This window comes from Equus przewalskii, chromosome 3, assembly GCF_037783145.1.
Source record: "Equus przewalskii isolate Varuska chromosome 3, EquPr2, whole genome shotgun sequence".
Taxonomy (NCBI): domain Eukaryota; kingdom Metazoa; phylum Chordata; class Mammalia; order Perissodactyla; family Equidae; genus Equus; species Equus przewalskii.
Window position 1 is genome coordinate 925,278 of NC_091833.1, and position 13,613 is coordinate 938,890.

The window sequence follows — 13,613 nt, forward strand, 5'->3', positions numbered from 1 at the left end:
AATAGGATTTTTAAAAATCAAACATTTCATTAGGAAGCTGGAATTCACAATGGTTATTTTAGTAGTGCTTTAAGATAAAATTTATATAAAATAGTTTATAGTGAAAATGCTGAAAGAATTAATTTTTAAACCATTTTTCTAAACTGGGGAATAATACTCATCTTTTACTTAGATATTTGAAAGACTTTAAATGTTTTAAATCTGTAAAACTTTATGATACATTGAAAATCATAAGCATCTAACAGAATTTGAATACAATTTTATCCAATTTGTTATAAAGCTATAAAAATAAGTTCAGGGTAAAATGATAAAGACCTTGTTCTTTACCTTTGTTTCCTTTTTGGTGCTCTGTTCTGTCACAGGCTTAGTTTATTAACAAACCAGTCATGAGGCCAGATCGCATGTAAATTGCTGCCAAAGAATGAAGCCCAGGGATGTCTTTTGCCCACTAGTGTATGTTGGGATGATCATGCACATAGCAGTGTGCCCACAAAGTTTTGTTGAACAAATAGATGAAGAATCATATATATTCAGAGTCTACAGTATTTGTTCAGTTTGCTATATTCTATTTTTTCTTTTCTGCAGTAGATTAAAATGACATTTTTATTTGTTGAAAACTTAGATTGCATATTAATTAAGAAAAGAATGAATTTCCAGAAATAAAGTACTTCCTAAAATCATATACTCAAACTAAATAATAACAAGGGCTGAGGGCAATCACATTATATGTATGGATTATATATTGAAATATGTCAGGTGGTTCAGAACATTAATGGATGGATGTATCAACTCTAGTGGAAAAAAGTGAAAATTCAAGAGTCATTTTTTTAAAGGAGAATAAATGTTATGCATTTAATTAAAAGCTTTTTTCAACAAAGACTCTATTATCCAATGTCTAGGTACCGTTTCTGATCACATTGAGAGAGTCTATAGAAGAGCTGGCAGCAAAAAACTTTGGTTCGTATTAGTGTTGTTGTCATTATGTTTTATTTTTTGTGTTGTCATGTTTAATAGCCTAAAGATAATGGGCCAATTTAAAGATGATTATTCATCCTAATTTTTACTTTTAAACTCCAAGGTTACAGCACCGTGACTCTGTCTACTTTCTAAGGATCTGCCTACTTTCCATTTTTATCATGGCTCTCTCAAGATATTTTTAAAATGTCTGGGAATAAAGACTGCCACTGGAATAGAACCTGGAGAGTTTTCACAGGAACGATATATGTTAATGGCTCTTTGCTGCCCCGCACCCCCTCTGTCCCAGCAAGGTGTTTTAGGTTCTAATTTGTATTCAGGAAACCTGTTCTGTTATAAGGCCATGAAAAGAGACCAATGGTTAATTTAATCATAAGCAAAAAATAATATACTTAGAAGGTAGTTCTCTTCCCACTTAAGTGGACTGAATCCCAGTGATTGTAGTTGCTTCATAAAAAATAACTGATATTCTGCAGAGGTAGTCTCCTGCTAGAGATTGAAAAAAAATTAGGTAGGTTGAGATAAAATTGTTGAAATTCGGAATTGGGTAGGTATGCCTAAGTGCATGGCCCTCTGCATTTTGAAGCAATTCTAACAGTTTTTCTAGCAGAATCTAACATTTTGAAAGTAAGAGTTATATATACTTTTTAAATGACCCATTATTATCTAATTTTGAAAAAAAGTCTCAAACAGGGTCATGAGAAACTCCCTTAACCTCAAGTGAGCCTCAGGTTTCTACTGTCTGAAGTAAGGGGATGAGACAAAACAATCTCTTATTAGTATTTCAACTCTGTGATTTATAGTAAGTATACCATTCCAACCCAGAAGAAATAATGTAATAATCCTGTGATTCAATCTCAGATTTTCACTGTAAATTCTCAGCACAGTAAGGCATGCAAGCTGATAGATGTTGTTTTTTAACCAGTAAATTTCAAATGTGGTCTATAATCATATTTTTTTTCTAAGCAAACTTGTTTTTGCTTTATGTATTAGACTTGCATTTTAGATAAACCATTAACTAGCAGACATGTAGAGTGATGTTATGTTTAAAAGAACAGACTCCTGGAAGTTTCATTCACTGTATTTTCCCTTTTATGGCTTTCCACTGACACACCCAGGTTGGCGGTGCGCTACGGGGCTGCATTTACCCAGAAATTTTCTTCCTCTATAGCCCCACACATTACTACTTTTCTGGTACATGGGAAACAGGTAACATGCACAGAATGTGGAAACTCCAGCTGCTTGAAACGTGTGGGCTTATTTGCATTCTGAGGGTTAAACATGGTTTTGGTCTTACAGTGTTGGGGTGAAAGCTTCTCTAAAAGCAGGAAGTGTTTGTTTCACTAACTTTATCACATATTGACTTAATTTTCTACTAGTCGGTCTATGTTGAGATTAAGGAATATAAATGTTTTTTATAGGTCAGCTTCCATGGATATCCTGAAATACAAGCAAACAGTTTTAAAACTACGTTTTTATTGTATTTTCTCCATCTAAAAGTTCCACATGAATTTTTACTTTTGAGGGAAAAAAATGTCCTATGTGTTGCATGTGCTGTGCTTAAAAAAAAACTCTGTTCTCCCTATAGTCTGAGACTTTTTCAGAAATGTAAAAGTAGTGGTGTGAATTCCTTCCTCCAACATTTTGGGTTTATCAAGAAAAAAAATACTGATATTTCATTGTATCACTTCCTAAAATTGGATATTAAGTGAGTCCCCTAATCCAGAGATCTGGTTATCTAGGCACCAAAATAAACATGATTTAACGTGGCTATGGAAATAGGTGACATGTACCAGTGACAGACTTAATCAATTTTTCAATGCAAAATCAGAGTATTCAATTCTTCCTCTGACCCCACGCCCCATCAAAGGGATAGTTAGGCTCCCTTTTCTTTAAGTTAATAATGACAGGAGTAATGCTGGTGTGGAAGTGAGGATAAGGGACCCCTCCCTAATTCTGGATGGTCCTACAGTCTAGGAGATTTTGGCTGCAGGGTCCAATGTCTTGGGCTCAGTGTTTCCTCCACATTATCACGTGAGGACCTGATTGTCTATATTTTTAAGTCTCCCCATTCAGGGGCCCTGTTCATTCATCATCTTTTAGATTTGTCAACCTCTGGCCTGCTTTGTTCTTTGCCCCCAGGTCGGTTGTGCGCCGTGCAGCAAGTCTTTTAAGTAAACTAGTGGACAGCCTGGCCCCATCCATTACTAATGTTTTAGTGCAGGGCAAACAGGTAAGTATCTAATTTTCAGACTTTCACTTGGTCACAGCCACAAAGGTTTCTGGGTAAGCCCCTCGCTTTTAAATCTGACTAGCCTCAGTGTCCTAGGCCTCTCACAAGCACATCAGCAGGGCCTCAGGCATTTCCACAGAAGGCTCCTTCCCCAAGCAAAATTTAGTCTTAAAGATGCACAGATACTAACTAGACCATCCCTTTTCCTGCTGCACTTTAGAGCTTTGATTTTCAACTCCTCTGTTTACTTGAGGTCAGTGAAGATGCTAAGAAAATGGAATCATACCTGCTGAAGTACTCCAGACAGGTATAGGAGCAAAGACAGGTGAATAGTTAAGGGCACATTTTCCCTTCTCCACATGAGATTCTTCTCCCCTTAGAAATGCATTGGCTCCCCAGATCCTTAACCCTCTGGATCTGCTCTCCCTCTAGCTCCTCCCCTCCCACCAGGGCCAGCTCTTGTCAGCTCCTCCTCACAGAGCCATCTCCAGTTAGCAGTTTCTCTCTCCTCTGGGTTCTCATAATAGGCCTGTGACACGTCTCACCATCTGCCTTGGATCCAAGTTCACTTGAAGGTGTGTCTCTCACCCCAGGGTATGCTGTGGACCCCTGGAGGTCAGGGCCCAGGTCTTGTCCAGCACCTGTCCCAGTGTACCCAGTATGGGGCCTTGAAATAGGCACTTGGTTGAATTAAGCCTGTGCATGTGGGTGTGCAGAGTGGGATGTGGCTGTGCATTTTTTGTTTTGTGTTCTATAAGCTCTAATTACCTGGCTGAATCATCGTTTGGTTGGAATGAAAACCTATTTGCTTTCTTTCTCTTCTTTGGGAACATGTGTGCTTTATTGTGTCTTCCTGACAGATAACCTAGGGAGATAATAAGCTTTAATAATATGAAATACTTTAACCCTCTTTAATGGAATCAACCCATTGCTCATATTTCAGGACTCCTAATTCATTAAAATGAAAAGTATTTCATCTAGCTTTTTAAATGTTAGAATAATAAGCTGTTTATTTTATCCTGTAATGTTTAATAACAATGAAAAATGATAGTACTAATAAACTCCTGAGAAAAAGTTAAATTATTTTCTGTTTTTTCCAAATTATTAAGAGGTAGAATTTTCATCCTCATTCATCAGCTAAATAGACCAGGGCACAGGAGATAACTTATCCAGTGCCTTTTCTCCTCGCAATCCTCACCTCCAGCTCAGAGTTTTGTGTTGTTTGCCTGGATGAGCCACCTCTGGAAGAAAGTAAACAGGCTCTGGGACGCTATTTTTTATTGGATTTTTAGGCCCCTGTAGTATGTCTGAAAATACAGTTAATTCTCCTTCATATAAGCATATGAGAAGGCATTGGAGATCTTTGGAGTCTCCGGCACCTGACACTTGGAGAGGGAGTAGGTTAGGGTGTTCATCTCCATTCTGTACACTGTCTAAAGAGGGCTTGCACCCTGTGATCCTGAGACTCTGCTCCCCACATCCTGGAAGCCTGTCCTGAGGCTGTGGCTGGACAATTGCCAATCAGACCAGCACATCTCCCAAGGAAACAGTCACTTAGGGAGCTGGGTACGCCTGGGAGGCTGACAGCTCCACTTCAGGTGTATGAAGTCCATTCACTGACCATATCTTACCCCTCTACAAAAAATAAATGAGAACGGAGCCTTCAAAGTTTGCATTTGCTCATTAGTGAAATGCCGCCCTGAGAATTGAAGTAACATTGTTTCTGCAGAGCAGTTTCAAATCAGCTCAAGCTCTCTGGAATGAATGAGTGGTTTAGTCATCATTGCTTCCAGAGTCAATGATGTGCCTTCTGTTTGTTGTCTTCTTTACACACTGACATTTTAATAAAAGTAATTGCACTTGGACTAACTGGTTGGTACCACTGATATAATAAACAGTAGTTCTCAGTTTTCACTCCATCACAGAATTAGGGCAAAAGACCCCATGTTCTGCACTCTCCTCTCGTCTCTGAAAACACAAGGGCCCTTTTATATGCTCTTCTTTTTCCTGCTTCTTATAAACGTGCACTGTACATGGAAGAGAGAGGGAGGGGATATTGAGGAGGAAGGAAGGGCTGCAGACTCTTCTGGGAGGCGAAATCCAAGGAAAGAGGAGAGGGAGAGACCAGGATATTCCTCTTGCCAACTTCAGCTGCACTTGCTGCTTTGAATTGTTCATTGCCGTTTACCTCTGTGCTTCCTCGTTTCCCAGGCTTGTAGGCAGCTGTGTTTACTCCCCTCCACAGGTGAGACATACATCAACAGTATTTTAGCCTCACTAGGTACCAGCACTAGGCCAGGAGGAGTGGCTGCCCTACAAGCATGTGACCTCACACCTGCCTTTGAAAAGGTCACAGTGTTGTTAAAGAGCAAGAAGTTCCACATGAGAAACTATAAAGATGTGAAAAACATACTCTCAAATACTAAATTGTGTAGGCTGTGCAGTGAAGTAAAGCTATTTAAAGTATTCTGGTTTCTCTGGGGAGTTTGTAGCACTAAAGTTATTCAGAATAGTTTTACCTTAACAGTTATTTATATTCCTTTCATGCTTTTATCTACTCACCTCCACTCCCCTAACTGGGACCCTCACCTGCCCTTATATTTTAGACCAGACTGTGAACCATCATGAACTCCAGTGGGAGTCATGCTTTGAAAGCCATTTTAATAAATAGCAGGAACAGTTATTCTAGCTAATTCCCTAGCTCGCATAGAGTAATTTCCACCTGCCAGTCATCCTGAGCCTTGAATTTCTTTCTTTTATCTTTTAGTAACTAGGAAATTTTTACAATAAAAATCTGCCACTTGTAGGTAACTCTGGGTGCCTTTGGGCATGAAGAAGAGGTTATCTCTAATCCTTTGTCTCCGAGAGTGATTAAGAACATCATCTATTACAAGTGTAATACCCATGATGAGAGGGAGGCAGTCATTCAGCAAGAACTGGTTATCCATATTGGCTGGATCATCTCCAATAACCCGGAGTTATTCAATGGCATGCTGAAAATACGAATTGGGTAAGTAAAATACTTTGCATTTGCATGAAGAGAATTGTTCAAGATGTCCTCTAACAGACTCAGCCTCTCCAAGTGAAGTGCTGCCCCAGGTCTGGTGGGTATTTAGGAAAGTGCATCTTTCCCCTAAGTCATAGAGGCAGTGTCTGGAGATATGAAGAAATAAATACTAGTGCCCTGAAAGATTCCTCCTGTTTATTTAACTCCTATGTTAGACATAGTAAAGTAACTCTTTCTCTGGTAAAATTTTTAAAAAAAGTCTAAGCATGATACTTGTAAAAGATCCTGTAAATAAACTGGATAAGCCTTAAGAATGATTTTTCAGTCAAAAGGGTATCAAGAGGACACACTCAGATAAAAATTTGGTCCTTTTAAGAATATTCTGCTGCATCCATTTTCTACCAAAATCTAATTTTTAATCATTAAAATTGTGAGTGTTTGGAGAAGAAGTTGTAAGGCTCTGGTGACTTCCGTCTTCTTGATCAAGGGTCTCGTGAGGCAGCGTGGTCAGGGGCGTCGGCCAGGCTCTGGCGTTCAGCAGAACTGACCGCCTCAGGGACCTGGGACACGTGGCTGAGCCTCTCCCCAGCACTCTCATCCCAGCCCTCTCGTATTACGTGACATGAAGGGAGATAAGTTCGTTAAAAGCCGATCACAACCAGATAAAGTCTTTTCTTTTTTTCAGTATATTTTTGATTGTACAAGTGTCACATGAATATGTTCTAATTATCGAAGAGTCAGCAATACCTGAGCATATAGAGTAACCTAACATGTGGCCAATTTGGGGGTGTTCCTCAGTGTTTGGAAAGAACGTACAGTCTCTGTTGGGAACAAATGTGTGTGAATGTGTGTGAGTGTGAATAAGTGTAGCTTGCTAATTGTATAATGGGATCCATATCTTTACTATTTCTGTTCTACTTGATCCTCGATTGCTGATGAAGTCTTAAAATTTTCTCATCATAATTATAGATGTCCATTTCTCTTTGCATTTTTATCAGTTTTGCTTTATATATTTTAAAGCTTCGTTTTGTTTCATGATACTTTAAAGTTTTTTCACTATATCTTTGTGTCATTTATTCCTTTTCAACTTGAATTCTCTAAAAATTTTTTTTTTAATTTCAAACATTTGCAGAAGTATAGAGAATAGTATAATAAAGCCTTGTGTGGTCATACTGTCACCCAGCTTCAACACTGTCATCATATGACGATCTTATTTCACTCTTCTCCCCAGTACTACCCACCCCCACCAACACCCACCCCCTCTAGATTTAAAGCAAATCCATCATGTCATTAATCTGTAAGTACTTCAGTGTGTGTCTCTGAGTTATGGCCTTTTTACATAACGATGACACCATTACAATGCATAAAATATAACAATTAAATTATTTTTTTGTCTAATATTACAGTCATGCCTGCTTTCTTTTTCCGTCATTATTAGCTTGGTAAACTGTCGTCCATCCCTTTACCTTCAATGTTCTTTTTTCATTTTGTATAGCTATATCTTATATATTCAGCATTTATGCTATATTTATTTTTAATCCAATCTGAATTGATCTTTTAATAGAAATACATATTTCATATTTGTACCATTGCTTATTATTTTTACTTTATTCCCACCATTTTATGTTTTCTATTTGCCATGCTTTCTTGTTGTTACCTTTTTCCTTTCTTCTTTATTGCTGGATTGATTTTCTTTTCATTTTTTAGTTTTAATTTTGCACATATGTATGAAACACTTTATGGGAAATGACTACCCATTTTTGCCTTCAAAAAATTACATATAAAAAACTAGTTGCTTATTGGGCAGTATCTGCATACCTGTTGTTTCAGCAATTCTCATTCTAGGAATTTAGACATGTTTTACAAAAGTCTTCATTTCACCATTGTTTGAAATCATGAGACACTGGCAACAGCCTAGGTATCCATCAGTAGGAAATAGCTTAAATTGTTACAGCAGTACAGTAAAATGGTTACAACCATTACAAGAAACAAGATGAAGTCTATGTACCAACATTTATAAATGTCCAAGACAGATTAAGGAAAACAAGTTGCAAATGTGTTGCTCCCTTTTTTTGTAAAGGAATGATAATAATACTGTGCATACATAGGTGTAATGTATGTGTGGAAAAATGTCTGAAAATATATGTAAAATTGGTGTCAGTTCTTTTCTTTAGGACATGTCTACTTTGTAAGTTATATTTTTCAGTTTTATTTAAAATTTTTTAGTTGAGGTTGTTATTTTTTAAACTATTTGTGTGATTTCAACTGCAATCATGCATCATTTAATGACAGAGATAGGGTCTGAAAAATGTGTCGTCAGGCAGTTTTGTCTTTGTGCGAACGTAGAGTGTACTTACATGAACCTAAGTGGTATAGCCTACTACACATCTAGGCTATGTGGTACTAATTTTATGGGACCACCATTGTATATATGGTCTGTTGTTGATCGAAACATCATTATGAAGCACATGACTGTATAGTATATTTCAGGTGAATTTCCCATTCTTTTTTTTTTTTGAGGAAGACTGGCCCTGAGCTAACGTCTGCCATCAGTCCTCCTCTTTTTGCTGAGGCAGATTGGCCCTGAGCTAACATCCATGTCCGCCTTCCTCTACTTTGTATGTGGGATGCCTGCCACAGCATGGCTTGACAAGCAGTGTGTAGGCCTGCACCCAGGATCCAAACTAGCGAACCCTGGGCTGCTGAAGCAGAGTGTGAGAACTTAACCGCTGTGCCACAGGGCCAGCCCGTGAATTTCCCATTCTTTACCTTCTTTTTCTTTTGATCGAGAAGTGAATTCACTCCGCATGGAACTTTAACTTCATTTTTATCCCTTAAAAGTGTTACTTGCAAAGATTTAAAGGTATTCTGAATCAGTTATAAGAACTTTGAATCATACCCTGATTTGTTTGATCTCTGCTCTAGTATTTTCAACTCCAACCTCTTGACTAAATATGAGGATACAGAAATGGGTCTTTCATGTGAGTTATCTCTAAATGAAAAGAAATGTGATTCTCCGTATCCATCCACGGTATTGAAAGTACTCTATTGTCATAGACTCTGGCATTTCTCTCAGGCTGACTGAGAAGTGTAGGATATAACTCTTCCAAAGTACATTCTTTGTAATAAATGTTCTATTCATGAGAACCTCTTTCAATGATAGTCATCCTTGCAGAGATTTAAACAAAGCCTTAGAGTAAAATTTAACAGTTTCCCAGGATTTTACAATGCTGTGTTTTTCAGCCCCTGGTAGTTTTCCCTTTACTGCTTATTTAGCATTTTATGTTTTCTTGAGATTTATGTTCTCTCAAAAATCCAATGTAATTTTCTTTCTTGAATTCAAATATGACCTGAAGCTTCTTTCTCTCTGAATGAAGTATGTTTAGTTTCTTCTAAAAATAGTTTTCTTCCTGTTTCTGTATCTGCTACTCCATATGTTCAGTGCCTTCTATGAGAAATAATATTCTCTTTTTCCTTAAACTGTGCCACCCAAAAGAAGAACGTCAGTACAGCAGCATATGACTTAGTATTTAACAATAGCAAAAAAACCTCCTAATGAAGAAATTTTCCATGAAATTTTCATTATTCACTGTCCTGAAACTCATCCTGGAATTAATTATGGCATTATATTTCCATTGTGAGTATTAACAGTGTCCCTGCCTAACTCATTATGGATATTTCTGTCTTATCCAGGACTCACAGGGTCAGCTCTAAACACTGGGATGTTTTTGGTTGGAGAAAATTCTAATTTTTTTTTAATAAGGAATAATTTATTTAAGAAATTTACTTCTGCTGAGGGTAGGGGCTAGATCTTATCTTTTTGTCTGTATCAGTGTCTAGCTCACAGGAGTTGCCCAATGAAATTTGACAGATTGTTTAATCTGTAGGTTATAAGCAGGTTCAGGTAGCTTGCCTTGAACTAGTAATTGAGAATTTAGGAAAAACAAAAGATAGCCCATCCTGTACTCATTAGAAAGAGAAGTAAAGGACTCTTGTAATTTTGATAAATGGACTTCATTTGTACAAATCATGACCTTCAGAAAAAGACCAAGTTAAACAGGGCCTTGATTATATGAAGGATAAAGGGGATAAAAGGATGTGGCACTTTTCTCCGTTCATTTGTTAATGGAGTAGTGCAGATAATCATAGCAGAGTGTGCCACGAGTGTCTTATCAATGCTGCCTCTCTAAGCAGCATTCCCAGGAAGGATCTTGGTGTGCAAATAGGAATAACACATAGTTATTGTGCTCAAAAGTTTACTCTGGTAAACTATTTCTCCTGCTTTTCCTCCATCAACATAACCACAAATATTTATTGAACACCAATTTTTATGTAGGCAATATGCTAAAAATATTTCACATATATTATCTGATTTAATCTATACAGACTTTGAGGCAGACACTAGGACCCCATTTTAAAGTAAAAAAACTGAGACTCAGAGAGCTTAGATGGCCTGTCTTAGTGAAACCAGTAAATGAAAGAACTGGAATGTATACCAGGTGTGCCTGACTCCAAAGTTCTTGTTCTTCTATCTTAAGTACTTTGCACGTGTCCGTTCACTTATGTATACTCCTACTGTTTTCTCAGGGTAAGGAGTCTTACTGTTTTGTTTCTAAACCCTATGACCTTTATGGTCCCTTCTATGTGATTTCAACTTATAACCCATTTTGTATTCAGGTGTTATGTAACAACTATGATATGCATTGGCTCCAGATGTTTTTTTGTCTTGTGTTTGTCAGTCCTCCAATCTAGGATCACCGTTGCATAGTGCAAGGCATACCAGGGAGCCTGAAGTTAACAAGGTAACAAACATAAGAAATGAGATTTTGCCCTTTTTATTCAATATGAGATCAAGGAAATGGGCATGATTTGGAACTGATTCTAAGTTAGCCCCTTGCACACTACAAGAGATATATTAAGATACTATGAAAATTCAGTGAAGTTAAGGAACTTGCCCAAGGTCACAAGACCAAGAACCAGGATCTGGACCTAGGGTTAGTGACTCCAGAGTTCAGGCTTCCTCATCCCCTCCCCCAGCTCCCTTGTCTATCAAATAAGGAAGGTTTCCCTGCTTTGGCTTCCCGCTTGGATTGTGGGGATTCTCGGTAAGGAATGTGAAGATGTTTTACAAAGGATAAAGCTTCAACAGTATTGCTGTTAAATTTGGTAAATTGTGCTCCTGTCTTGTGGCTTTTGGAGAACAAGTACCTCTGGGGATTTCCTTTTACAGAATACAAATCCCAAGAAGCAGGAACCTCCCCCCATCCCAACAAACACACACACACTCACTCTTGTCTTCCGGTCCTAGGTTTGCAAAGACCCTCTGCTCCCACAAAAGACGTTCACCCTGAAGGTATCTCTTTGCGCTATGGTTGTGTCTCCTTTAGGGCCCAGTGGGATAATCCCCAAGCATTTCATACAAAAACCTTAATTCAAAACCCTTTTGGATTCTCCACTGCTATCTGACCTGGTCTTGCCCCTCCATCACCTGGTGGGACCTCGTGAAACGCATGGCAGACACTCTGAAATCCCCTTACACCTGTGCCCCTGGTGCTCTTCCAGCACATTAACAAAAAGGTGTTGGAACCCTGTTTCCACTCTAGGGATGTCAGACAGTTTCAGAGAATTGCAGTTGTCCTGCCCATGGGGCTTGTGACAGTGTCCCTCTGAAAAGAAAGAATATATTTTTGTATCTTTTTAATATATTTTTGTTGCACTTCATCCTTAATAAATTTTTGATAAATTTTACTGAGACCTCAGCTCCTTGAGTGAATATCTTCCCTACATGTTAATCTACTGCTAGCAGCAAATGCATCCTCAATATATTTCTTTACAAAATTTACCTTGAATTAGTCCCTGGAAGGTTTTAGTTTGCTTAAAATTGATGAGCAGATTATTCATTTATAAAGTCCTTGAATGTTAAGTTTCTTATAAATTGTTAAACTTGTTGCTCTAGAAAGTCACTCTTGTGTATTGTAGTGATTGTAGCATAATTTTAAAAGAAAGGAGGGAGGGGATTTATAGAAAACATTCCTTTTTCACTACCTTATAGGTTAAAGCACTTTAGACTTACTCATGTCTGACTTTTTACTATTGTTTCTCTCTTTTAAATGTTGATTATGATTAAAGAGATTGATAGTTTGGTCAGCTTTGAATACCATATACCTCCTGAAGTGCCAACATTCCCTAGGCTGAATGGACATGAGAAATAAGAACATAAGTACATGTACTATGTATACTTTTATCTCTGTTTTAACTTCTCTCTCTGAGGTTTTTGGATTTTTAAAATTTATTTATTTATATCACCTATTGCCTCCATTGCTTTAAACCAATACCACCATGTGTCTTTTCTCGTTTCAAAGGTTAGTCCCCCCAATGCAATTTCTTCAGTGTTACTGCTCTCAGGCACTGTGGGGAACAAAATTAACCTGCTCACAGGAATGGTATTCTAGTCTGATAATGATTTGATTTGCTGTCTCGTTATTGATTTGTGCTCCAGCTCTCATGTTGAAATAGATCAAGTTTCTGACAGGCCCATTACTATAGACTCCAATCAACTGCTTTCTGCTCTGGGTCTGTCAGTCAGGCTTTCGTGGGAGATAACGCCTGAGGATGTGTGTTATCAAGCCTTTTTCATCTCTGCTTTCCATACTGCCAAGACATCCTCTGTAAGCAATTATGATCCAGCCGTGTCTTGTCCTTTAATGCCCACAACTGCGTCTGTGGATCACATATCCAGTGCTTAGAGAAGGCTGCTAGTGTCATAGGAACTGTGACAATAACATTGCTTGTGCAGTCTAGGAAAGGAGATTATCACAGTTCTGAGTTCATTAGCAAAGTTTGATACTCATTCAAAGCTTTGTGTTTTTGACATTTGATGTGAGGTAGGGAAGTGAGATGATGGAGCTCTGTTTTTTTTTTTTTTTTTTTAAGATTGGCACCTGAGCTAAGATCTGTTGCCAATCTTCTTTTTCTCTTCTTCTTCTTCTTCTCCCCAAATCCCCCCAGTACATAGTTGTATATTGTAGTTGTGAGTGCCTCTGATTGTGCTATGCTATGTGGGACACCGCCTCAGCATGGCCTGATGAGTGATGCCATGTCCGTGCCCAGGATCTGAACCGGCAAAACCGCAGCCTGCGGAAGTGGAGCGTGTGAACTTAGCCATCAAGGCATGGGGCCAGCCCCTGATGGAGCTCTCTTACCTGTATTCTGTTATGATTAGATTGAGGGTAGAGTGAGTGAGTCCTTCTTCTCTAGTTACCAAACAGGAAGCTCAGTTTGCCTTATCAAATTGTCACCCTCTCTGTATTAATAGGAATCAAGCAAAAAAGTCCCTTATGTGGCTTTCCCATCTCCTATTATATGGCTTTAGTAAAATGCTTGCACAGGGAGTTATTC

General features: G+C 38.2%; 1 protein-coding gene across 37 annotated transcripts in view; it reads left to right on the top strand.

Annotated features, from left to right (window-relative positions):
* PHKB (phosphorylase kinase regulatory subunit beta) overlaps positions 1–13,613 on the top strand; it is a 218,466-nt gene that overhangs the window by 173,464 nt on the left and 31,389 nt on the right. For 27 of the 37 annotated variants that reach the window (XM_070613562.1, XM_070613561.1, XM_070613572.1 and 24 more), the window contains 3 exons: positions 900–957; positions 3,118–3,208; positions 6,016–6,218. In XM_070613562.1, coding sequence (XP_070469663.1) covers positions 900–957; positions 3,118–3,208; positions 6,016–6,218 — 352 coding nt within the window. Of the gene's footprint in view, positions 1–899; positions 958–2,093; positions 2,185–3,117; positions 3,209–6,015; positions 6,219–13,613 lie in introns of all 37 variants that reach the window. The other 10 variants (XM_070613575.1, XM_070613560.1, XM_070613597.1 and 7 more) reach the window with 1 other exon arrangement.